This window comes from Rhinolophus hipposideros (genome assembly GCF_964194185.1).
Source record: "Rhinolophus hipposideros genome assembly, chromosome: 20".
Classification (NCBI taxonomy): domain Eukaryota; kingdom Metazoa; phylum Chordata; class Mammalia; order Chiroptera; family Rhinolophidae; genus Rhinolophus; species Rhinolophus hipposideros.
The window spans coordinates 37,282,161-37,308,262 of NC_138066.1; the positions used below are offsets into that span (position 1 = coordinate 37,282,161).

Below are 26,102 nucleotides of genomic sequence, written 5' to 3' on the forward strand. Positions count from 1 at the left end.
GATCTATCCGGTCACGACGGGAAACGTTACTTGAGTTTTCAACTTACCGTAAACAAAAAGGGCTGTACGCTGACCCGGAAGGGAAAATTGGAGCCAGGCCGGAGTAGCTCCGAAGGCCGACGGTGAGGAGGCCGGGGGGAAGCCGTAGCCATGGCGGTGGCTGTGGCCATGGCGGGAGCCGTAATCGGGACGGAGCTAGGCCCCGCGGAAGAACTCGCCAAACTCGAGTATCTGTCTTTAGTGTCGAAAGTTTGCACCGAGCTGGACAATCACTTGGGGATCAACGACAAGGATCTGGGTGAGCACGGGGAAGTTCCTGCGGCCCCTGGGTTTGGGATTGAGGGAAGCGGAAGGAGAGAGGGGATTGAGGGGCCCCGTGCGTCGGTGTGAGTGTCTGTCACGGAGACGTAGGCCTAGGGAACCTGCGGCCTTGGCGTCCGCCTGAGAGCCCGCCAGGCCGGGCTGTTAGAAACCATTTGTTCAGAGCTGTCAGGGAGCGGCCAGCGCTGCTTCCTTTTTAAATTTTATTTTAGCGCCAGGTAATTAAAGAGCGTTAACGACAGCAGCAGCCGCCCCATGATGATGGGGATAATGGCAGACATAATTCTTGCACCGGGTACTTGTCAAGGAACTTTAATTCAAAGCAATCAATATGCCATTGCGGGATATCTTGGGGCGGCCTGTCTTGGGCCCCCACAGTACCCACCTGGGAGGGTGTTGTAAGGCTGATGGATAACTGTGTGAAGGATCACGGATAACTAAGTGTGAAGCACTTAGCATAGTGCCCGGCATGTCGTAGATGGTCAAAAGGTCTTAACCATTGGCGTTGTTACTAACTTAATATGCGCAAGCTGTGTTTAGGTAGCCTGATGGCATTTGACTTTTCTTTCTTCACTTATTGTCATCAAAACGGTAAAGGCAGATTCCAGCATGGAAATGGTATGGCAGTACTAGTGTATGAGTTACTCATTCAGATCTGTTATTATTTGTTAGGATTAAAATCCAAATGAAATCATTCAGATTTTCTTGCAGGACTCACAAGGTTGAGGCATATTATCTCGGCTTATAAAATGCACTTCTCTCCTGAAAGGCTCTTTTTTTTAAAAAAAAAAAAAAGATTTTATTAGGGAAGGGGGAACAGGACTTTATTGGGCAACAGTGTGTACTTGCGGGATTTTTTTTCCAACTCAAGTTGTTGTCCTTTCAGTCTTAAGTGTGGAGGGCGCAGCTCAGCTCCAGATCCAGTTGCTGTTGCCAGTTGCAGGGGGCGCAGCCCACCATCCCTTCCGGGACTCCAGTAGTTGAACCAGCAACCTTGTGGTTGAGAGCCCACTGGCCCATGTGGGAATCAAACCTGCAGTCTTCGGAGTCAGGAGCATGGAGCTTCAACCGCCTGAGCCACCGGGCCTGCCCATGAAAGGCTCTTAATAAAATAGCTCTGATATTAGAAATTTCAAGAACTAGGCAGTATCACAGAGAAGAATTTGGGGGGCAAGTGAGTCTTCCTTCAACTTGTAGATTGCATCATCCAGCAGCTGCCTGGCCATCATATGTAGATTGCGTCTGCCTTTCCAGAAACTAGAAAGCATCCTATGTGTGTGTCCTTTGTGTATACGTGGACTCATGCTTTTGGACATTGTTACCTCTAGAGTCTATATGGCAGTGTACACAGCTATCGGTTTCATGAGAAGAGAGTACAATGATATGGATGGGACAAGGTCTTCCTCCCTTAAATGCACTCAAGGGCTCGGTGAGCCGTTTTGTAGTAATATCTCCTTTTCATTTATAAAAACTAATTAGAACGTACATGGATAATCTTAGTAGTCTGAATTCTCTTTTTTTTTACTGGATGATGGTCTTTGGCTTTTATGATTGTTGGATAGCCTAATCGGTTTTGTTTTTATCATACTGATTTTGATTTTAGCATACTGAAATTGATTTTTTGCTCAAGTCTGCATTCTTGTTTTCATCCCTTTTTTCATTTGCAGCTGAATTTGTGATCAGTCTTGCTGAGAAAAATACCACCTTTGATACTTTTAAGGCTTCTCTGGTCAAAAATGGTGCAGAATTCACGGTATGTGTATCCGAAGCACTCTGTTTTATTTTAATGCCACAATTGAATTTAAATTTTGATAGGATTTAATATGGGGTTTTGATACAGAAAGGAGATCTTTATACCTACCAATCAAATACACCATAAGTGTGTAATGTTTTCATGCCAGTAAGCAGTGGTGATGTAACAGGATTTCCTGTGACACCTTTCTAGGAAAATGGGGCAGGTGGGCATAATCACCCTTCTTTAAAGGACACCCTTGTCTCAGTGTTTTTAAGCACTGGTCCAGGGGCTCACAAGTTTTGTTCTGTTTCTTTTCAAAGGATTCTCTTATTAGTAACTTGCTACGTCTCATACAAACCATGCGGCCTCCAGCCAAGCCTACTAGTAAAGGTGAGCAGAGCTTCCAGCTGAGCTTAGCCTGCAGAATGGTTTAGGTCGCGAGCATTCTGTAAATTGTGTTTGTTTCCCTTGCAGCAGCTGCCAAACAAGTAAATGTTCTAGTATAAATTTTCAAATGACTTAAAACAGAATTAAAATAAGAATTATAAGACATAACCAACCAAATGAATACTGATGCACCCTCCCCCGACCCTAATGCCCAGATAGTATGTTGAGGGTTTTGTAATCAATGTTATTTTTAGAAAATTAAATTATATGTATAGTAATGTATAGGAATAATACGTAGAAAAATGCCGCGTTGATGCATATCGAATGTTGAAGTTCTTTGGTCAATTATTGAGAATATTTAATGCATCTTTTTTTTTTTTTTAATTCCTTCATGCTGTTTAATGAAACAAGATCTAGTCGTTAAACCCAAAACTGAAAAAGAAAAACTGAAGGAACTCTTCCCAGGCCTTTGCCAACCAGACAACCCTTCTGTTCGGGTACTGATACCATTTTGAGAATGTCTACTATAACTGTATGTTGCCCCCACTCCTGCCTCTTTTCTTTGTGTCGTTAGTTATTAACTTTAAGTTTACCTTTATTGTCACATATTTTTCAAAGTGAAAGTGATCACTCTGTGAGCATGTGCTATGTATAGAGTAATGTTAAAGGGTTTAGATAATGATATTTGAGGGAAATAAGTTTGGGAATTGTAGAAAGCAGTGACTATGAAGTATGTATAAAATAACTTAAACCTTTAGAACACATGCCTGATGTGTGAAATTAGATTTTTTTGCTCCATCACATGTTAGAATATCTAATCTTTGAAATGTTTTGATTTTGAAATTTTATCTTGGCAAGTATTTGTTGAGTGCCTACTATGTGCCAAGCACTGTTCTAGATACCAGCAGTGAACAAAACAGTCTAGAGTTTCTGCCCTCTTGGAGACTATGTTCTAGTATTGGGCTGGGGGCAGGAAATAAACATGTAAACTCTTCTGGTGGGGAGGAGACAGGCAATAGACAAATAAGTATATAATATAGCTGATAGTGATAAGAACTATGGAAAAAATAAAGCAGTGAAGAAGAGAAGGGAGTGCAAACAGAGAGTTGCTTTTAAAAAAATTTTAGCATCTGTTTTCTATTTGTAATCATTATTTGTGTGATTCACAGGAGTGATATCTAATTTCTTTCCATAGCCTTGCACTAAGGACAAAGGGGTTTGCCAAATGTAGAAATGACTTCCAAGAGTGCCTCAAATTGTGTTGGAAATCTCAACCCCCTCTGCTTCTCTCACATAAGTAGGCAGTGATATAGGGGCTGTCAGATTTGTAGTACCTGAAGTACAAAGTCTTGAGTGATTTTTTTTTTTTTTTTCCCCTTCTTCTCCTAACTTTGCTGGCCTTGCCCCTATAGACCATGCTGGATGAGGATGATGTGAAAGTCGCTGTGGATGTCCTGAAAGAACTGGAGGCCTTAATGCCCAGTGCAGCAGGCCAGGAGAAGCAAAGAGATGCTGAGCACCGGTTTGTCCCTGGTGTCCTATCCTTTGGGGAGTTTAGGAAACTGTGGTAGTTGAATTTTGTAGACCAGCCAAGCAAAATTGGGGGCAAGTTTACACAATCTAGACTGGCCATGTACCATACTGTTGGATCTGTTTTCATTGCTCCCTGTCAAGAATATTTGTGCAACAAATGCTAAGATGTTCAAAGGATAGAAATCTGGACCCAGAGAGGCTGAATATCTTTCTGGCCTCATTCTTTGTTGGCCTGCAGGGACGTCATAGTTATTGAAACGCTAATTTAGTTTAACACTTAGAAGGTACCTACCACATGCGTGGCACTGTGCTGTGTTCTTGAGGATGCAAAGATGAAATTGGGCTGGTTTCTTTTTCAAATAGGTGTTTGTTGATTTGTTAGGGACAAGACAAAGAAGAAGAAGCGCAGCCGGAGCCGCGACCGAGAGCGAGAGCGTGACCGTGACCGTGACCGTGAGCGTGAGCGTGAGAGAGAGCGAGACCGCGATAGAGACCACAAGCGGAGACACCGGTCCCGCTCTCGATCACATTCCAGGACCCGGGAGAGAAATAAAGGGAAGTCTAGATATCGGTCCAGGAGCAGAAGTCAGAGCCCCCCCAAAGACCGGAAGGACCGAGACAAGTATGGGGAGAGGAATCTGGACAGATGGCGGGACAAGCATGTGGACCGCCCTCCCCCGGAAGAGCCCGCTATTGGGGACATTTACAATGGCAAAGTTACCAGCATCATGCAGTTTGGATGCTTTGTGCAGCTGGAGGGACTAAGGTAATGCCTGGTGCTCTTCTTTCACACCAGTGATGGCCAGAATTTCTTTTATCACGGGATTTTCACATTCTGAAAGTTATGATTAATGACACTTGAATCAAATCAGCCATTACCAGGTTGTTAGAAATTGATTTTTTATTTGAAATGTCATAGAGCCATTTATTCCTTCCCCTGCTTTCAAGAGATCAACCCTTTTGCTGGTTAAGACATGAGAATTTGGCACGTCTACTCCCCCTCCCCCATGTCTTTCCTTTGGGAGGGAGGTAATACTATTTTATTTGACCACCTTCTTGGTACTTTCCTCTTGAGTTTAAGACCATTTTCGTTTGTTCACTTCCAACAAGGCGGGAATCTATTGGGGAAAAGGTATTTTAGGAATGCTCCTGATGTCTCTGACTCTCCCTCAGGAAGCGGTGGGAAGGCCTGGTGCACATCTCTGAGCTCCGGAGGGAAGGCCGTGTGGCCAATGTGGCTGATGTGGTGAGCAAAGGCCAGAGGGTCAAGGTCAAAGTGCTGTCCTTCACTGGCACCAAGACTAGTCTGAGCATGAAGGTAGGTGAGAGAGCCAGCCTATGACCACATTTGATGGCCAAGGAAACAAGAGGACAGCAAGTGAGCTAGTTTCATTGTTTTTGTGTCTTAGGATGTGGATCAAGAGACCGGGGAAGATTTAAACCCAAATCGACGACGAAATCTTGTTGGGGAGACCAATGAGGAGACCTCAATGAGGAATCCAGACAGACCCACTCACCTGTCCCTTGTCAGTGCCCCTGAAGTAGAAGATGATTCGCTGGAACGCAAACGCCTTACCCGCATCTCTGACCCAGAGAAGTGGGAGATCAAACAGGTTGGGACTATTTGTTTTTATGGCCACATAGTTATACAGCAGGTAGCATAGTGGTTTAAGAGTGTGGGCCCTGGAACATGATGGCCTGGGGTGACTTCCGGCCACTGACTAGTTGTGTGATCCTGAGCCAAGTTACTCTACCTCTTTGTGCCGCTGCGCTCCTCTGTAAGACAGGGCCACTGGTGGCCTTGGGATTAAATGAGTTAATAGGAATGAAGCTCTTAGATTACTGCCTGCATGTGGTAATGCTACGTAAATGTTTGTTCTTGTTTCCATCATTCAATAAACAGCAGAACTACAGTGTGCCAGGCACTGTGTAGATTCTAGGGCTGCAAAGACGGATGTAGCATGGTTCCCGCCCTTGAGGAACTCCAAGTCCGGGCGAGGAGGCAGATGGAAACAAATAGCTGTGAAGGTTTACATACTACATACGAGGAGTGTGCAGAGTGCTGTGGAAGCAAGGGAAGAGGCAGATAACTGTTCCTGGGGAAGAGACCCTTGAGCCATGTGTTTGGACACCATGTTGTCTTGTCCCCCAGGGATGGGATACATGATGATTGAGGCCCTGCAATCCTGGGTCAGGGGAGGAAAATACCTTGGTTTCCTACACGAAACCTTTCTTAACTCTCCTACAAAAGAAGAGTTTTGATCCTAGCAAGTAACAAGTGCTGCCTTGTGTCCTTTGGCTAGATGATTGCCGCCAATGTCCTTTCCAAAGAAGAGTTTCCAGACTTCGATGAAGAGACTGGCATTCTCCCTAAAGTGGATGACGAAGAAGGTAATTAGTCACTGAGATTGAGCAGGATAATGGTTCAGGAGAACATTTGGTAATTTGAGCCCCTGGACTAGGTGGTTCTATTTGTAATTTAATCCAGTGGTTATGAATCATTTGTTCCTTGGATCTCACTACTCATCTCTCAAAACAACAAGGGCCTCTCATGATGGAAGCAAAAAACTTCATTTTTCTGGGAAACATTCATGTATTGTTATACTTGTTGCTTATAAGTTTTTAAGATATAAAAAGTTATAATTGTATTTGGGGGAGTAAATATGATCTCATATTCTTAGTAATTGTTCTGAAAACCCTGGATCTGCCTAGATTACCTCTGAGTTGCCCTGGAAACAACTTCTAACTCAGCCCATTAAAAATTTTTAAAAATTGTGAAATAAATCCTATGATGGAACATACATAATTCATATAACAATAATAAATAAACACCTACTAAGTGAACTATAAGACCCGGTATTATATTATATTTTATTTTATCATATTTTATTATATTACATTTCATTAATTATGTGTGTTATATTATATTATATTAATTATATTATATTAATTATATTATATTACAAAGACCGGGTCTTATATTATGTTGTATAATACCGGGTCTTATATTAATTTTTGCTCCAAAAGACGCATTAGCGCTGATAGTTCAGCTAAGTCTTATTTTTGGGGAAACACGGTATCTATCTGTAAACATTGTATTGTTTAGTCTGTTTTAGAATTTAATTTTCTTTTTTAATTTTATTTATTTTAAGTGTTTTTCCAGGACCATCAGCTCAAGTCAAGTAGTTGTTTCAATCTAGTTGTGGAGGGCGCAGCTCACAGTGGCCCATGTGGGGATCGAACCAGCAACCTTAAGAGCACCGCGCTCTAACCAGCTCAGATAACTGGCCGCCCCCAAACTTAATTTTTTTGATTCATCATTCTTTTGATATTTAGCTTTGTTGATTTTTATAGTCGTATTTCACTCGTTTTCAGTGCTGTATATAAATTTACCATAATTTATTGATTTTACTTTTGATGGGATTGAACCAGCAACCTTGGTGTTATTGGCACCACACTCTAACCAACTGAGCTAACTGGCCACCCCTAATTCTTTTTGCCATTCTTTTTGTGGGTTAAGAGTTACTTTATAATGAAGTTGAATGGCAAATGCCTTAGTACTATCTAGAATATCAGAACAGCATTTTTCCGCAGGCTTAATTGCTTTTGAAAGTAGCTTTGATCAGTTCTTGGGCCGGAGCACAGATGCCCTAGAAATGGCTAGAGAGCAGGGGGAATAGTCACCTGAGTTATAATTTCACTTACATTGCTGTCCTTTTGACCTCATGAGCCAACTGTGATAAAGACTGCTGGTGTTCATGGAAATTAATTATTTTGGGGAAAATTATTGGTCATTTCTGTGTTTTGTGTTTGGCTAATTCTTCTTTCGGGGGGCCTTTTAGATGAGGACCTTGAGATTGAACTGGTTGAAGAAGAGCCTCCATTCCTAAGAGGGCACACCAAGCAAAGCATGGACATGAGCCCTATTAAAATCGTTAAGGTGAGAAATGCTGGGACTCTAACCTGGACATGTCAAGTGAACTTCTTTTCTTAATGTAACACTTCAGTTTTTCAGAGCAGATTATTAGATCTGTGTAAGCAGAACTCAAGCCACAGGAGGTAGCACTGACTGTTGGTCAGGGTCTAGAATATTTTTATTTTAAAGGGAGATCGACTCAGCTTTGTTGCTTTTGCCTTTTTAATTCTTTTCTCATTTTAGTGTGTTTTGGTAGAAAGGAGAGCTCACTACATGTGCTTGATCTACTATCACTGCTTTTTCCCAGGCCTTAGGGCTTGAACCTTGCAGATTCAAAGGCAGTTTTGAAGGGTTCACTTGACCGATTGCTGTTGGCACCCAATAGGAAGCTTTAGTGCTGGGTGTTGTGGAGGGCAGAGCTATGAGGAGAAGAATTCATGGAACAGTTATGATAAAATTTAGATTTGGAAAAAGATGGTCTTAAAGGTCTCTCAGCCCAGCCACCCATTCAGTGCTTGCAATTCCATGTATCCTTCTACAGTGTTCCTCCCATGTGGTCTTCTCGTGTCTTGACATTATTGGTGACAGGGAATTAATTCACCAGCCCTTAAGAAGACACATTCCATTTTCAGGCGGATCTGATCATTAGTTTGTTAGGCAGGAGTGAAATCTTTCTTACTGAGGTGTCCACATTGGTCTTCATTTTAGTTCTTGGGACCATACAGAAGAATTTTTATCCCTTTCTTATATGTCCTATCTATCTTGGAGTTCCCATCTTCAAGCCAGCATCCCCAGTTCCTTCAGTGATTTATCATTGTCCTTGTTTATTTTCTCTGAATTTGCTGCAGTTTATCCATTTCTTTCATGTAGTCTGGTATGTAGATAGGAACTTTCTTCTAGGTGGGTCTCATTCTTTAGATTTAAGTGGCTTAACATCTACGTCGTATTTCCTGGATATTTAATGCATGCTGAGATCCCATTCTGATGTTGCCCTGTCCTCTGTTGCGCTAGAACCCAGATGGCTCCCTCTCCCAAGCAGCGATGATGCAGAGTGCCTTGGCTAAAGAAAGACGGGAACTCAAGCAGGCTCAACGGGAAGCTGAGATGGATTCTATTCCCATGGGACTCAACAAACACTGGGTTGATCCTCTGCCTGATGGTGAGACCCTGGGATAGGGGTGTGGACTTTTCAAAAAATATCTGAGCGTTCAAGTACACAGGGAGGGAGCATTGTCAGCACATACTAAAGGTTTAGCCTTGGCTTTGGTCATTTGCTTTTTCCCTTCAGTTAAAGCATGTCTTTGTTTTTTTAAACAAGTGTCTAAAACCAAAAAATATTTTAGTTACCCTGGTCAGGTTATTATTAGATTGATTGAGTTTTTCTTCTGAATAACTTAAAATTTTTATTCAAAAAATAGTATAGCTCTGAAACTTTCCTTTTCATACAGTTCTTTGTATGGCAAGTATTAACTAATTGCTGGATACAGTCGTGACAAGTATTTATTCATTTATGTTGGGCAACTAGAAATATAGCTGTGAATTAGACACGATCCCTGCTTTTATGACACATACAATTTAGTGGGGAAGCTTGATGTTAATCAAATAATTGCCAGCTAACTAAATCATGACCAGTGCTGTACGAAGAAGTACAGATAGTATAGTTGGCTTAGGGGGTCACTTCCCTGGGAAAGTTGAGAACCGAAGGATAAATAGGACTTAGTCTGTCATAGGGGATGGGACAGGGGTTGGGGGGTGTATTCCAGGCTGAGGAGTAGCCTGTGCTGGGGCTGTGAGGTAGGAAAGAAGACCCGTGTGTCTGGAATACAGAGAGTGATAGGCAGAGTGGTGGGGGGTGATGGGTGGCAGGCCAGGACTTTGTAGATGATATTAGGAATTAGGGCTCAATTCTAAAGTTCACTTGGAAATGTTGCAAAGTTCTAAGCAGGGGAGTGGCATGATCAAAGTTGCATTTCTAAAGGATTTTGAAGGTGCCCTGCAGAATGGATTGGATGGGGCAGGAGTAGACACGTGAGATGAATTACGAGGCTTTTATACTAGTTCAGAAGGCAGGGGATGGTGGTTTAACATGGAATTAGCAGAGGGGAAGGGTGTACTGGAGAAATGTGATTTGTTGGATGTGGGGAGGGGCAGTAGGGTAGCTTCGGGACATTTCTAAGTCTCTGGTTTCCTTTGCAGCGGAAGGCAGGCAGATTGCTGCCAACATGAGGGGTATTGGGATGATGCCCAATGACATTCCTGAGTGGAAGAAGCATGCCTTTGGGGGCAACAAAGCTTCTTATGGCAAAAAGACCCAGATGTCAATCATTGAGCAAAGAGAGAGCCTACCTATCTACAAACTGAAGGAACAGCTGGTCCAGGTGAGAAGCCCTTTATGATGTATTGATGGGGGAGTAGGGGTCTTTTCTAAGGGAAAGATGGCATGTTTTAATTGAAATTAGCTGGACAGGTATGTGTATGTTTGAAGTGGCTTTTCCAGAGGGCATAGGAAATAAACAATATTTCCAAGTACTTTTTTAAAAACATACATTAGTCTACATATTTTATTTTTCCTATGAGGAAATAAATCTGTTTGAACTGGGGGACCCTGGAGCAGTTCCAAGTGGACAGAGTATTTGTAGCACAGAATACTAGCTCTGGTCAGTAAGAAAAATGGGGGTGCTTGGCCAACAATCGCACATCAGCAAGACTTTGCTTCAAGTACTTATTTCCATTTTCTGGAGATCTGATTTTAAGACTATCAAACTTCCTGAGGCTACCGAGTTTACTAGTTTCTAGTGAATCCTTTCAGCAATATCTTATACCTATATAAGCAAATACAAATACGTATGTGTGCACACGCACAAACATTATATGTTTTATGTGTACAGTGTGTGTTTCTAGATTGCAGCATGTTATATAACTGTTGGGCATCCTGCTTTTTCTCCTTAATGATATGGCTCAGAGGTTGTTCCTTATTATTATTAGTTTTTTTAGTGCTTTGTTGTATAGATGTGGTCTGGCTTTTTTAACTAGTCCTGTATTAGTAGACATGTAGGTTGATGGCAATCCTTTGCTGTTATATACAGCGTAGAAATTAGGTGACTGTTGGAGGTAAGGCACTGGTGATTTGGGAGTGACAGTAGAAAGGAATACTTTATAGAGCTTTTTATTTGCTATTAAACTCTTTAACTATGTGTATGTAATGCTTAAAAATTACACATATATAGTACATACGTACATACATAGTATGTGTGTGTATACCATACATATGTATATATGTGTATATATAGTATTCGCGCCTGCGCACACACACACATACATATTAGGGATATCTGGGTGATAGTTTATGCTTTCAGCATCTTTTTATTTTTATGAATTTAGGAAAACCAATAAATTTAAAAAAAATTAATGTCATTAAAGAATACCCATAAAGTTTAAAGTTTTTAAGTTATATGTGCAGTTAAAATAAGAGAGCATCGCCCATAGAAAAAAAATCATTAATGTTTTTTTTATGCATGATTAAAAATAATTTAAACCCTGGTTATAGTCTTACCATATGTGTGTTATCGTGTGCCCTTTTTCTCGTTTAGTTTTAGACAGACCGTAAGCATTAGTTATTTTACTCCAGAGTAATGAGTGGCACATTTTCATGACAGTATTTATATTGTGTTGTTGCTTTCAGGCTGTCCATGACAATCAGATCTTGATTGTTATCGGAGAGACAGGATCTGGGAAGACAACGCAGATCACCCAGTACCTGGCGGAGGCAGGCTACACTTCCAGGGGCAAGATTGGATGTACCCAGCCCAGGAGAGTGGCCGCCATGTCGGTGGCCAAAAGAGTGTCAGAAGAGTTTGGTTGTTGCTTAGGCCAAGAGGTAAGTGGGTAGTGAAGGTGTTCTGAAAATGCCTGAAGAAAGAGTAAAGGCCCAGGTCTCTATAAATATGGGCATAATGCTACCTTCTGTCAAGTTTCTCCTGAGGGAACGAAGGTTCTCATTGTCCTCTTTAATCTGTTTAGGATCAAGTCCAAGGCTAATTTTACTATGAGGGTATCACTGTATATCTTGGTCAAATTCTGAATCTAATAAGATTGCGGGTAACAGTCTGACTGGGCTGAAATCTTGTCTGGTGATTGCACAAAGGAGAGGTTTGTGTCTAAGGTTTTCAGCTTCTGTTCTGCCTTAGGTGGGCTACACCATTCGATTTGAAGACTGCACCAGCCCCGAAACGGTCATCAAGTACATGACAGACGGGATGTTGCTCCGAGAGTGCCTGATCGACCCTGACCTCACGCAGTATGCCATCATCATGTTGGACGAGGCGCATGAGAGGACAATTCACACCGACGTGCTCTTTGGATTGTTGAAAAAGGTAACTGGCTGTTCTTTGGTGACTCTTCCAGCTGTTGGGAACTGAATTCTGGGGATGGGATGGGAATACCTGTGCCTTTTTGGGTAGTCCTTCCTAGTAAGCTGCATCACATTTCCCTTTAGACGGTTCAGAAACGGCAGGACATGAAGCTGATTGTTACCTCAGCCACCTTGGATGCGGTGAAGTTTTCTCAGTACTTCTATGAAGCTCCCATCTTCACCATTCCCGGTCGAACATATCCAGTGGAAATACTGTACACAAAGGAGCCTGAGACAGATTACCTGGATGCCAGCTTGATCACTGTCATGCAGATCCATTTAACAGAACCACCAGGTAGGGGAAAAGAACATTTTTTTCTTCTTAGTCCTAGTGTATCTTTTTCACTCAAATGCCTCTTAAAGATTGTAAGTCTCAGGCTTGTATATTTGAAATGGTGATGGTAAAAATGTAAATAATGGTGTACAGGGTTTAAATCTACCTATTTAAACATAGACACAAATTATAAATAAATAAAGAGAATAAACATGGACAGATAAAAACCTCTTGATTTATTAGAGGTGAGAATTTGAGTGTGTCTTCTGTCATTTGGAGTTCTCTTAATGTCACTATGGCCTTTGGATAGAACATACACAGAGAAAGTAAATTAATGCTCCTATTCTCTTCTGAGGTGACATCCTGGTCTTCCTGACTGGTCAGGAAGAGATCGATACTGCTTGTGAGATCCTGTATGAAAGAATGAAATCCCTGGGACCTGATGTTCCAGAGCTGATTATCCTCCCGGTGTACTCTGCCCTGCCCAGTGAGATGCAGACCCGAATCTTTGACCCTGCTCCGCCTGGCAGCAGAAAGGTAACCCTGGGCAGAAGTGAAGCTCCATTATGTTCTGAAAGCACATGGTATATGCCGCTGGCCCTGATGGCGATTGCTTAGATGTGTGCAGGTCTTGTTTATTGTTTTAGAGACTAGTCCAGCCAGTTTGTTAAGGAATGAGGGTTTTGTATGTGATCTCTGCTATTCTTCCTCTTCCTCTCCTTTCCTTTATTCGACAAATATTTTTTGAGCATCTTCCAGGCTTTGGAGTAGACAGCAGGGCTGCAGTCTGAGGACAGGCCTCTCTCTGCTGTGGGACGTCATCCACCAGTAGGCAGGCCTTTAGCATATAGTGTGGAAGTGCTATGGGTGCTCTGGATACCCTGGGGGGAGCACCCAAACCAGCATTCTTAGAGGAAGTAAGGATCTGACTTGAAGAACACTTGGATGTCCATCTAAGCAAGGAGGGCAGGAGGGCACGCGTTCTGATTAGACAGAATAGCTTGTGATACTCTGTCCAGAGGCGAGACAGTTTGGCCATTTCAGGGAGCTGTGTAGTTCCAGGAGCTGACACTGACTGTGTGAGTGTGTGTGTGAGACAATGGGAGAGGAGACAGATGGATTGTTTTTAAATAAAGCTTTATTGAAATATAACTTATATACCATACAATTCACCTCTTTAAAGTGTACAGTTCAGTGGTTTTTGGTGTATTCATAGAATTGTGCAACCATTAATTACCATTACTAATGGTAATTAATCATTAACCCTTAATCACTACAATTAATTTTAGAATAATTTTATCACCCCAAAAGAAACCCTGTGCCCTTTAGCAGTCACCTCCATTCACCCCTCTCCTCAGCCCCCAGGAACCACTAATCTACTTTCTGCTTCTATGGATTTGCCTGTTCTAGACATTTCATATAAATGATCATATGATATGTGGTCCTTGACAATTAGCATCTTTCACTTAGCATGTTTTCAAGGTTTGTCCACATTGTAGCCTATATAAGCATTTATTTTTATTGCTGAATAATGTCCTATTGTAGAATATTATTCTGTATCCAAAATGTATCCATTTATCAATTGATGGACATTTGGGTTGTTTCCACATTTTAGCTATTATTCATATGCTGCTGTGAACATTTGCTCACAAATTTTTGTGTGGACATGTTTTCATTTTCCTAGAAATGAAAGACAGATGGATTTGAATAACATTAAAGAATTAGAATGGATGAGAGACATAGTGGGTGCCTGGAAGTGTAGAAAGGAAGGGCAGAGGAGAAGTCGGGAATGACTCCCAGGTTTTTGTCTTGGGCATCTGGAAGGAAGATGGTGCTGAGAATGGAAACACAGAGGAGGAGCAGATTTGGGGGGAAAGATGGTGATTCCTTCTCTGTTCTGTTCCTGATGATTGGACTTCTTTCCGAGAGGTCATCTACAGCTCTGTGGCAGGTAGAAGCCTCTCAGGGCCGGTCAGGTGCTGGCATGATGCAAGATGTTCTGGTGCCTCCTGGCAATGATTTTCCCAAGCAATGTGTTTTATTAGCTGAACCTCTGGGTGGAAGAGCAGTGGCAGTGCCAAGCTGAGACCAATAATCTTCTAGATCACAAATGCTGCTGCATTCACGCAAACCGTGAAATTCCTCTGCCACCTCGTGGTTCATTTTATGATCAGAGAAAAAAAGGCTCCCTCTTGTTCCACATACACAAACAGCCCATTTTGTAGTCCAGATGTCCCCGTGGGGGAAGAAAAATCTCATTTTGCACTGGCACATGTAATGCCAGGAAGTCTCTGCTTTCCCAGGGTGCTAGAAAATTAAAATTGTAGTAATCAACATTGGATCTAGAAAATGAGCTATGTAGCCATTTGTACCAAATGAAATTGGCTTTGATTGGCCTTTGCTTTTTCCTGTTCCACTTCTCTCAGGTTCTACCCCCCTCCCCAAGCTAAGCCTTAAGATGAAGGCCCCTTTCTTTCCCCCCATTTGGGGACAAACTGAGATTCAGTGCTATCTAATTGTCTGTAGAGGGAGATAACTGCACATTTCTTTGAGAAGGTGTCTGAGTTCAGAAGTCCTGTTTCACACCTCAGGGCTGAACCTGGGCAGCTCAATCCAGTTGTGTCCCTCTTGCCTGCAGGTTGTGATTGCCACCAACATTGCAGAGACATCGCTGACTATTGATGGCATCTATTATGTGGTTGACCCTGGATTTGTGAAGCAGAAAGTTTATAATTCGAAGACAGGGATTGATCAGCTGGTGGTGACTCCTATTTCTCAGGTATGATGGTTTCTCCCAACAGCTTGCCTGCAAATCCTGGTTGTGGCCTTTCGGAAGTTTTTTTTATAGATTTGTATTTTGGACTTTGTTGTTTTCAAAGATGAACTTTTAAGATACCAGATGCTTTCGTGAGATAGAGATTTTGTGTTGTTTGTTTTTAATATTTAGAATAGTTTTTCAACATTGAAAAGCCCTATATAATTTGAACTTAAAAAAAAAAGTTTGAATCCCAGCAACATAGAGTCATCTAAGATAGTTGGTTAGAATGTATTTTCTAAATACCGTCCTTAGCTATAGGTAGCTGAGATGTAATAATTAATGAGATGATAATGTGTTTCTTTGGTAATTATGGAATAATTTCCTGCCTAAAATATATTTAAAAGTGAAGAATCTGATGATCCTTTCTGAGGGCAGTCCGGCCACATGTATCCAAAATTTTAAAGATCATCTCTTTAACCTAATAGTTCCAATATATCTGAAAGTTAGAAATGAACATATACCTAAAAATAATGGAAAAGGATGTTCACTAAAGCACTGTTTTATGAGAGGAAACTTGGAAACATTCTAAATGAGCTCCAAAAGAGATGTAGTTTAATAAAATAAGGTATATCCATGCCATAAAATGTTATGTGGCATTAACCTGGTGGCGTGTATATATATTTAGTGGCTTAAGCATAAAACTGATATATTATTTGAAGAAAGTGAGCTACAAAATAGGAGGAATAGTATAAACCAATTTTTGTTTAAAAAGATGGTATGCGCTTGTGCACAGTGTATGTAAACCCATCTGAGACTTGAAAGCATGTATTTGAAATGTTAATTGGTATTATTTCTTGGTGGTGCTACTGGTTACTGAAGCTTTTTTTTTTTCTTTATATTTTTATATATTTTCTTAATATTTTATAATAGGTATGATTAGTTTCATAGTCTATAAAAACCTTTAGGGTATTTTCATTTTGAAATTTAAATAATAGTGGCTAGTAGTTGCAGGGTGCTTAGTACCTTGTTTCCTCGAAAATAAGACCTAACCGGACAATCAGCTCTAATGCATCTTTTGGAGCAAAAATTAATATAAGACCCGGTCTCATATTATAGTAAAATAAGACCCTGTCTGGCTCCAGCACGTGTACTCTGCACCACTTCTCAGGGTGGTGCATGCAACTCACAGTGACCAAGAAATTAGTATACTTGCCCTCGCTGATTCAGAGAGAGACGTCTGTAGAATGCTATGGAGTCTGCCACGGTGTGTGATCGTTACGTGCCTTTGTGTGGTTCGTGACCTTTCATAGGAATTGTAAATCCTGATACTATTTGTAAGATAGATGGTTTTGTGAAAAAATGGACCTCTTCAGATTGCTAGTCACTGTTTCCTAGCAGCCTAAGGCTAAACTACATATATATATATATAAAATATATATATATACACACATATATGTATGTTTACATATATATTTAATTATATATGTGTATGTATAATTATTATATATATTATGTATTATATTATATATAATATAATAATATAATAATATATATTACATTATATAATATATATTATATTAATATAATATATATTAAATAATACAATAATATATATTATATATATACCGTATTTGCCGGCGTATAAGATGATTTTTTGGCCCCGAAAAATATGCCTCCAAGTGGGGGGGTCGTCTTATACGCCAGGTACACTTCAGATAGACTGCCCATAGTGCTTGCCCCGTGCCATAGTGGCCTCCCGATGCCCGCCCACTTCATTCCACATACCGTTCAGGCATCAGCAGCGCTGCTGGGTGTATGCTCGGCTGTTATGCGATTTTGCTGTTATGCGATTTTACCACACTCGCAAAATCGCACACAGCCGAGCATACACCCAGTATGATAGCGAAAAATCGCGAATCGCGATACCATACTGGGTGTATGGTCGGCTGTGTGCGATTTTGTGAGTGTGGTAAATTCGGGTTACCGTATATTTCTTTACATATGCATTGAAGATTCGCGATTTTGCGCTATCATGGTGCCTGTTAGAATGTTGAAGAGCTCGCACTTGCGCACTAGTGAGGTCCCAGGGAGATGCTGATGCAAGGGTGGACCAGACTGCTATAGTGACAGGGCGGGCAAACAGGGAGCAGGGACCAATCAAATTAGGCTTTGTATACAGCCAACAGCCAACCACAATACTGCACCATTGTACAGTACAGCATAGAAAATGTCGACCAGTCAAACCCCTATCATCCCTATCATGGCACCAGCCAAAAGAAAGAAGTATGATGCAAATTTTAAACTGAAAGTTATTTGGTGTGTGGAAGGTGTGCGGAAGAGGGGGTAGTCTTATACGGCGAGTATATAACAAACTCTGTATTTTGAGTGAAAATGTTAGGGGGTCGTCTTATACGCCCAGTCGTCTTATACACCGGCAAATACGGTACTAGATATTATATATATTATATATTTTAATTATATACATATATATGTATACATATATATATTTTTTTAATTTTAAAAATTAGTGTCCCTAAGTATAGAAGTAATATTACATTTTATTTTTGGGAAATAGGAAAAATTGAAATTATCCATGATCCTACCAATGCTGTCATCATTTTGATGCTTTTCTTGACCATCTTTTTTATGTTCTTTTTTTTATGGTTGCAATTCTAGTCTAGTAAGTAGGTTTTGTATATTTTTAAGGGTTTAATTGTCCTGATTATTAAGGTAGTATGTGTTCAATATCAGGTATTTGATAAAGTAAAGAAAATAGAACCCATCAACAAGCCTACTGTCAGAGTTAGCCATAGTTAACATTTTAGGTTATTTTTCCCTGGGTGTTTTCTTTTTGGTACTTTATGCTATATATGCATAAAGACACTTTTTTTGAAAAATCAGTATTGTTTTGTAACTTGCTATTTCACCAATGTGAGTGAACATTTCCTTCTGGCATTAAGCATATCAAGCCTGATTTTTTTTTTTTTTCTTTTCTTTTTTTTAAATTTGGAACGCTTCACGAATTTGCATGTCATCCTTGTGCAGGGGCCATGCTAATCTCTGTATCGTTCCAATTTTAGTATATGTGCTGCTGAAGCGAGCACAAGCCTGATTTTTAAAATGGGTGCAGTCATCATTGGTATATTAACATTACATTTATTTAGTTCACTTACATTTTTGGTCCTAATTGTGGGGATGGTATTTTGTCATCTTGTTTTATGCGTTGCCTTTTGTGCTGTGCCACAGTTTTGAAGGTCCGTTTCTGTAATCTTTTACAATCTCACCTTGCCTATATCTGCGTCACTTGAACAAACTTCCCCGAAACGTTGAGTATTGGAGAGGGGATGATAATAACATTGATAGTCTCGGAAACGGCCCCAAATGAAGAGAAATAAACCCCATTTCCAATTTTGCTAGTTGCCCCTCTTTTAACAGATTTCCTGGGTAAGGCTGGTAAGCAGTTTTTAACAGATACGTTACTTTTGTATGCCCACCCCTCTAGGCTCAGGCAAAGCAACGAGCTGGCAGAGCTGGGAGGACAGGGCCAGGAAAGTGTTACAGGCTATACACAGAACGTGCCTACCGAGATGAAATGCTGACCACCAACGTGCCGGAAATCCAGAGAACCAACTTAGCCAGCACGGTGCTCTCACTCAAGGTAGAAACCATTGTGGGACAGTCCAATCCTATGGAACTTAGTAAATGAGTCTGTTTTATCAACCTTGTTAAATACTTTAGTAACCTCATAGAACCAGTCCTTTGAGTGAAATGCAAATGGCTGTGATAACAGCCTTTCCACTGCGGTTCTGGAGCAAAATTGGCATGTGTGCTGTGCACATGCATTTTTTTCTTACCATAATAACCAGCAGAATGTTTGGTTATAAAAGATTTTAGTTTGGAACATTTTCTAAAAGGATATTAGAAAAATCTAATCAGTGCCAAACTGTGGACAAATTCACTTCCTTTATCCCTTTAGCTTTCAGATCCAATTGTGTTTTTTTAGAATGGAAGCAAAACTCCCAGTCCAAAAACTTTGCAAAGGAGCTTTCAGTAGAGGTTTCAGACTGCCCCTCTGGGGCTTGGTTTTCATTCTGAATCATTGCTCTTCCTCTCTTAGTCCCCCGTGAGGACCTTCATTCTCCTTTGGCAGGGAGAGCCACATGAGTAATTTTCCAGATGATGGCACCCCCTCCCCACCACCCCGACACTGATGCTACCCTGGAGCCCTGGCACTTTCCTGGTGCAGAATGCTCTGTTGTAATTTATTATTCATTCCCCGGGAGAGAGGCTACAACAGAGCTGCAGAAAAACCTGCTCCAGTCTCTGGAGTGAGAACAGAGGCATCTGTGGCTCAAATTTCTCTTTGAGCTGGTTCTCCTTGGCAAATTTACCTGCTCGGCCCTCTGCTCTGTATTCTCTCAAAGGGAGAGGGAGGCTATTAATAGTATCTGTTGCGAAGATGAATGAGATAATGCAGGTAAAGGAACTTGGCACAATGCTTACTGATTGCTAACATAATTCCTTATAGTTATTAGTCATACAATAAACATTTATTGAACACCTGCTGTGTTTATGGTCACAATCACTTTATGGGAAAGACACAGAAAGCTTATGTCCTCCCACATCACCCTTTGTATACACTTGGTTAGCACATCATTTGTTTATTCTTCAAGCTAGCTAACAAATGTATTGACTGCCTACTGTGTGCCAGGCATGCAGATTGCACTGTGTCGTGGTTTTGTGCCCAAGTGTCTTACCATTGTGAACTCTTTGAGACAGGCGCCACATCTTAGTCATTTTCATATCCCTACAACCGAACATGGTATGAGACAGGTCCTGGCTGCACAGTAGAAATTATGTGTGCAAGAGACAGGACAGGCTAATGTATTATCTCATTTTAAAAATTGTGGTAAACTACACAACACATTAGCATTGTTACCTGTCGAAAATTTTCCAATCGGTGGCATTAAGTACATTCACAATGTTGTGCAGCAATCACCGCTCTGTACCCATTAAACTAAACTATCCCTTCTCCCCTCCCCCCAGCCTCCGGTAATCATTGTTTTCTGTCTCTATGAATTCACCTACTCTATGTATCTCATATAAGTGGAATCAAGCAATGTTTGTCCTTTTGTGTCTGGCTTATTTTACTTAGCATAATGTTTTCAAGGTTCATCATGTTGGAGCATGTGTTAGAATTTAATTCCTTTTTAAGGGTAAATAATATTGCAATATACGTACATATCATTTTGTGTATCCATTCATCTGTTGATGGACATTTGGGTGGTTTCTACGTTTTGGCCATTATAAGTCACGCTGCTGTGAACATTAGTGTACAAGTATCTATTTGAGACGCTGCTTTCACTTCTTTTGGGTGTATATCTAAAAGTGGGATCGCTGGATAATATGGTGATTCTATGTTTAACTTACGAGGAATCATCCAATTATTTTCCACAGTGGCTGCACCATTTTACATTCTCACCAGCAATGTGTGAAGATTCCTGTTTCTCCGTATCCTTGCCACTTGTTTTTTTTTTTTAATAGCCATCCTAGTGTGTATGAAGTGGTATCTCATTGTAGTTTTGAGTTACATTTCCTTAACTGCTAGTCGTGTTGAGCATCTTTCCATGTGCTTCATGGCCATTTTTATATCTTTTTTGGAGAAATGACTTTTCAAGTCTTTTGCCTATTTTTTAATTGTTGTCTTATTGTTGAGTTGTATGTGCTGTCATTTTGAGGGAGTGTTTTTTAAAGTTTCCTGAGAAAGTGTATGCTTTCTACTAGTCTGAATGTTGTGTGGCCCAGCCTTGGAGATTACTGCTAATCTTGCTGGTGGCTTCCTAATGCAATTGAAGAAACAGGAAAGATAGCGACAAGTAGTCTTCCTGCAAGTTAATTAAACCCTGGTGAGACTGGTCCTCCCATCACACACTTTCTGTTCTAGGCCATGGGCATCAATGACTTGCTATCCTTCGACTTCATGGACGCCCCGCCAATGGAAACCTTGATCACAGCCATGGAGCAGCTGTACACGCTGGGGGCCCTGGATGATGAGGGCCTGCTTACTCGCCTTGGCCGCAGGGTAGGGGACTTAACTTCCAGTGCTTTGGGGCTGATTCCCTGTCCAGTCTTCCATACTGTTCTGTGCAAAATGAAACTCTGAGGCCCTGGATAAACATTGAGTAGAATTCTAGGTGCCTGTTTTTAACTTGGATTTTCAACTATCACTTAAAACTGTTTCAGAAAAAGGAAATTCTATCCACAGTCAGTTTTACCTCAGGATATATTATTGAGTCTAGCCTTAATTTTAAAAGATGTCTGCAAAATCCCCATCTACCCCAACAATAGTCATGTTCTTGGTCGCATACCTTTCATTGGGGTTTATTTGGGAATAAACAGTAACAACCTTCTGGTAGAGACAGGCACCCCACGTCATCATGCCTCCTATGGTCTGTTACCCACTCTGACCAGTATCTCCCGCAGGCGGGTCCAGATGGGTTTTCCACAGGGAAGCAATTGCAGTTTCTTTTTCTCCCTCTAGATGGCAGAATTCCCCCTGGAGCCCATGCTGTGCAAAATGCTGATCATGTCTGTGCATTTGGGCTGCAGTGAGGAAATGCTGACCATTGTGTCCATGCTGTCTGTGCAGAACGTCTTCTACAGGCCCAAGGTAGGGAGTGCAGAGCCACGTTCAGACGGGGGTGTGGGAATGTCTGGTGCAATCAGCCGTTGCCACTCAGTGCTTCATGTGGACACTGACAGGGCCATGTAGGGCTCCGTGGAACTGCTGGGTGTTCACTTCATAGCTTCTGGGCGGAAAATGATCCTCTGTGCCACTGCTTGGCAGGATAAACAAGCCCTCGCTGATCAGAAGAAGGCCAAATTCCACCAGACCGAAGGGGACCACCTCACCCTACTGGCCGTGTACAACTCCTGGAAGAACAACAAGTTCTCCAACCCATGGTGCTATGAGAACTTTATCCAGGCTCGTTCTCTGCGCCGGGCCCAGGACATTCGCAAGCAGATGTTGGGCATAATGGACAGGTAACATGGTAACTTCTCCCACTCTTTGAGTTGAAGCTCCTTGAATGTCATGTCTGTTCATCTCTGTATGCCTGCAAAGCTGTAGACTCCTTGCATGACCCTTTTCCTCCAGCTTTTCTAGTTTTGTCGTGCTCCTCCCTAGGCAAGGGTGTAGCCGAGAATCACTTCAGAAAGAGTTCCTAAGGAAATTGATTTCTTAATCGTTGAAAAATGCTTTTTGTTTACAAGCGTCTGGGACATTCTTAGTCGAGTTGAATTAAGTCTGGCTCTCACTGCGTCCATCTTGCCCACTGTGCAGAGCTGCCCTGTAGTACATTTAGGTCTGGAAGGAGCGTCCTGGTGCCTACTCTGGGGACCCGAGATGGGGGTGTTGGGCACCATGATTCTGGAAGACAGAACCTCTGAAAACAGAGTTGCCCACCTCTTCATCCTGTCTTGCCTTATGTTCCTGACAGACACAAGCTGGATGTGGTCTCCTGTGGCAAGTCCACAGTCCGAGTGCAGAAGGCCATCTGCAGTGGGTTCTTTCGAAACGCTGCCAAGAAAGACCCGCAGGAGGGTTACCGGACGCTGATCGACCAGCAGGTGGTCTACATCCATCCTTCCAGTGCTCTCTTCAACAGACAGCCGGAATGGTAGGTGGGCTGTTCTGGGCGGAGAGAACCTATAAATCTGCTGGCACTTTGTGTCTGTGTCTTCACCCACCGCCAACGCTTCTTATTCTGACATTGCTTATATTTCTAGGGCAGCCCAATATCAGGCCTTTTTCAGAGAAATAAAATCATAGGAGTGAGAGCTAGAAAGGATCTCAGAGATCACTCAGTGAGGTGGTTAGAAAAACAATTTCTTTTGAAGTAGCATTTTTAAAATGTAATCTTACCCACCCTAATATAAAAGTGACTTAAAACCACCGTGCCACCGTGGTAGAAGAGTTGGAGAGGTAAAGCCTTCCTTACCTGTGTGGCTTTTCCCCTCCCCTTTATAACAGCCCTGAAGCTCCTCTTCAGGGCCCTAGAGTTCTGTGGAGACGGCCTGCAAACCTACCCTCCCATTTCACAGACCAGGTGACTGAGGTCCAGAGAAGTGATGTAGTTGGCTCTGTGTCACTTAACTAGTTGGAGCCAGAGCCCGGTTTAGAACGCATTATCCTGACAGCTTTCTTGTGGTTAGAGGTGTGCAGGCTCCTCAGTATTGGAGGGTGGTGGTCATAATAAGAGACTCAGTCTCCTGAGGGCTCAGGCAGGGGAGGGAAGGGTAAAATGCAAGCTCAGCACTGCCCCCCGGGGACCCGGGTGACTGGACTAGGGCCTGTATTGGAGGCTTGAGTCTATGTCTGTCCACCCCCCCTCAGGGTGGTGTACCATGAGCTGGTGCTGACCACGAAGGAGTACATGCGTGAGGTTACCACCATCGACCCCCGGTGGCTTGTGGAGTTTGCTCCGGCGTTCTTCAAGGTCTCCGACCCGACCAAGCTAAGCAAACAGAAGAAGCAGCAGCGTCTTGAACCCTTGTACAACCGCTATGAGGAGCCCAACGCGTGGAGAATATCCCGGGCCTTCCGTCGGCGCTGAAAGGCAAGACTTGTCTGTTTGCATCTCCTGCAGCACTGGCCTGGGGCTTGGACTCACTCTTACTGGTGAGAAGGTGGTCCTGAGGATACAGCTGTCCAGTGACTGAATATCTTAACTGGACATTTTCTAAACTTGACTCGCATTTCTTCCCTGGTGGTGAAATAGAAACAGAGATTTATGCCTGGTTTGACCAGAGCCTGCAGCCCCCACCACCCCGTCACTGGGGCCAGCTGGGACTCACAGCCAATATGGCGGTGCACTGTATCATCTCCAAGAAAGGGGCAACTTGTGTAGCTCTGGGATGGGAAGGGCAGTTGTGAGCATTGGATACCTGGACAGACGGACGAGGGGAGGGCCCTTATGCCCTAACTGGTACTCTGTGGAGGAGGAAGCCACAAAGCTCATTGAAAGTGTTGGCCCCACTTCCTGGTCCTGTCCAGCGCCTGTACTTTACTTAACCTCCCAGAAATATTTATTTTCTTAAGGAAACAAAAATGGTTTTCTGTGAAGGTTTCTTTCAGCAGAAAGGTTGGGATATTAGCTTGGATTCAGCATGGGGAGATTTAGTGTCTGTGAGTTCGGTGCACATGGGGGAGAGTCCCCTGGCCTCTTTGGGCTGAGAGGTGACGCACAGCCCAGACCTGTGTCTCATCTCTCAGCACCTGCGCCCGCCCAGCTCTGCCGTTGATGGCCAGGATTCACTGTATCCAGTGCGCAGGCGCTCAGGTCTGGGCGCCTGAGTGCTTACAGATGCCACATGCTGAATACAGAAGGCTGTCCCTGGCTCCCTGGCCAGCCCACCACACTCACCGTGTACAGCGTGTCCTATTTCCTTTTGAAACATGCAAGTAACGACATAGGTTTTGTTTTAATTTATTTTTTCTCTTTTTTCCTCTGAGGTCTTCGATGGGCTTTAACAAAGGATTTTTATGGTCAAAGCCTCCCTCCCTCCATCCCAAACAGAAAACCAACACAACACCTCTCAGAGCCATTTTGTGCTGCCCAGCGTCTGTGCTCCGGGCCTCCTCGTGCTGAGTGGTTGTCTCCCAGCATCCTGTTGGGGAATGGCCAGCTCTTAGTGCTCCTCCCACAGTTTCTGAGGAAGCTCTTGACTTGGAATATCAGACAAATGCTGCCAGGTCAGGTTGTGGAACTTGGAGGAAGCTGTCTGGATGTAGAGCTTGTAGAGAAGCCCCTGGGGGATTGGGCGTACTGTATGTTGTAGTCCCCACTGCCTCCCTCATCTCCATTCTAGTAACTATTAGAACTACTACAGACTTACACACCAGTCACTAAAAGAGACCATGTGACATTCTAGGATATGAAGGAATATAGGCTGTTACTGGGCAGCAGACAGAACACCCTAAAGACACAACTCAAGCCAGCGGAGGCGAATACAGGCCGGGGAGTCTGCTGACTGAGGTCCCTGCCCCTTTATTGAGCTGAGTGTGCACCTCTTGTTCTGTTGGAGTGTGCTCCTTGGGAAGCCCAGACCTGTAATTAAGGGCAGGGAATCTGTGTGCTGACCTTTACGACTTATGGGGAGAGACAGTGTCGGGGCTGACAGGAAACCGAAAGGCAGCAGGGGCCTGGCACCCAGGTCTCTCCAGTTCAGGAATAAATTCTGGCCTCGGCAGCCCGCCTGACCCAGCCGAGTGACCAGCACGATGGCATTGGCACCTCTGAGATCATAACCCCTGAGGATGGAGTTTTGGGATTTCAGCTGAGGTTGAGAAGGGGATGTTTCATGATGAGAGAGCCAGCAGGGCTGGTCCTCTTTGTGGGTTAGGTGCGTAAAAAGGACGCAGCTCTGTGGGTGTTCCTTGAACATCTCCCCCAGGAGCTGGGGTCACTTCTCTGCTATCACAACACGGCTGGGGTCTGATCTTCTAATTGTCCATGAGGAAACAGCATGCAGGCCGCATTGCCCAGCCTGCTCAGAAGGGGGCTTCCAGCCAGATTTGAGAGGACTCGCCTGCTGCTCCCACACAATGGGGCCCTTGTTTCTCTTCCTTGAACCAGTATTACCCAAGATTGAGTGACAGCCCAGGAGAGGATGTGGGTCTCACGCAGGGAGCTGGAATCTTCTCGGCCATTAAAGTCTACTGTTCACTGCTCCCCTGTGGGAGCCTCAAAAGTTTCCTGCCCCTGC

The 26,102-nt window shown here is 42.8% G+C and overlaps 1 protein-coding gene across 1 annotated transcript; it reads left to right on the plus strand.

Annotated features, from left to right (window-relative positions):
* On the plus strand, window positions 1-26,102 carry DHX8 (DEAH-box helicase 8). Its single transcript, XM_081029277.1, has 23 exons — window positions 1-298; window positions 1,989-2,074; window positions 2,377-2,446; window positions 2,855-2,940; window positions 3,856-3,965; window positions 4,359-4,742; window positions 5,150-5,294; window positions 5,386-5,589; window positions 6,280-6,367; window positions 7,819-7,916; window positions 8,904-9,051; window positions 10,089-10,270; window positions 11,575-11,769; window positions 12,080-12,265; window positions 12,388-12,598; window positions 12,933-13,114; window positions 15,216-15,356; window positions 18,838-18,993; window positions 21,280-21,417; window positions 21,877-22,005; window positions 22,183-22,379; window positions 22,835-23,014; window positions 23,731-26,102. The coding sequence occupies exons 1-23, from the start codon at window positions 151-153 to the stop codon at window positions 23,948-23,950; spliced, it is 3,684 nt and encodes a 1,227-aa protein (XP_080885403.1). The 5' UTR covers window positions 1-150; the 3' UTR covers window positions 23,951-26,102.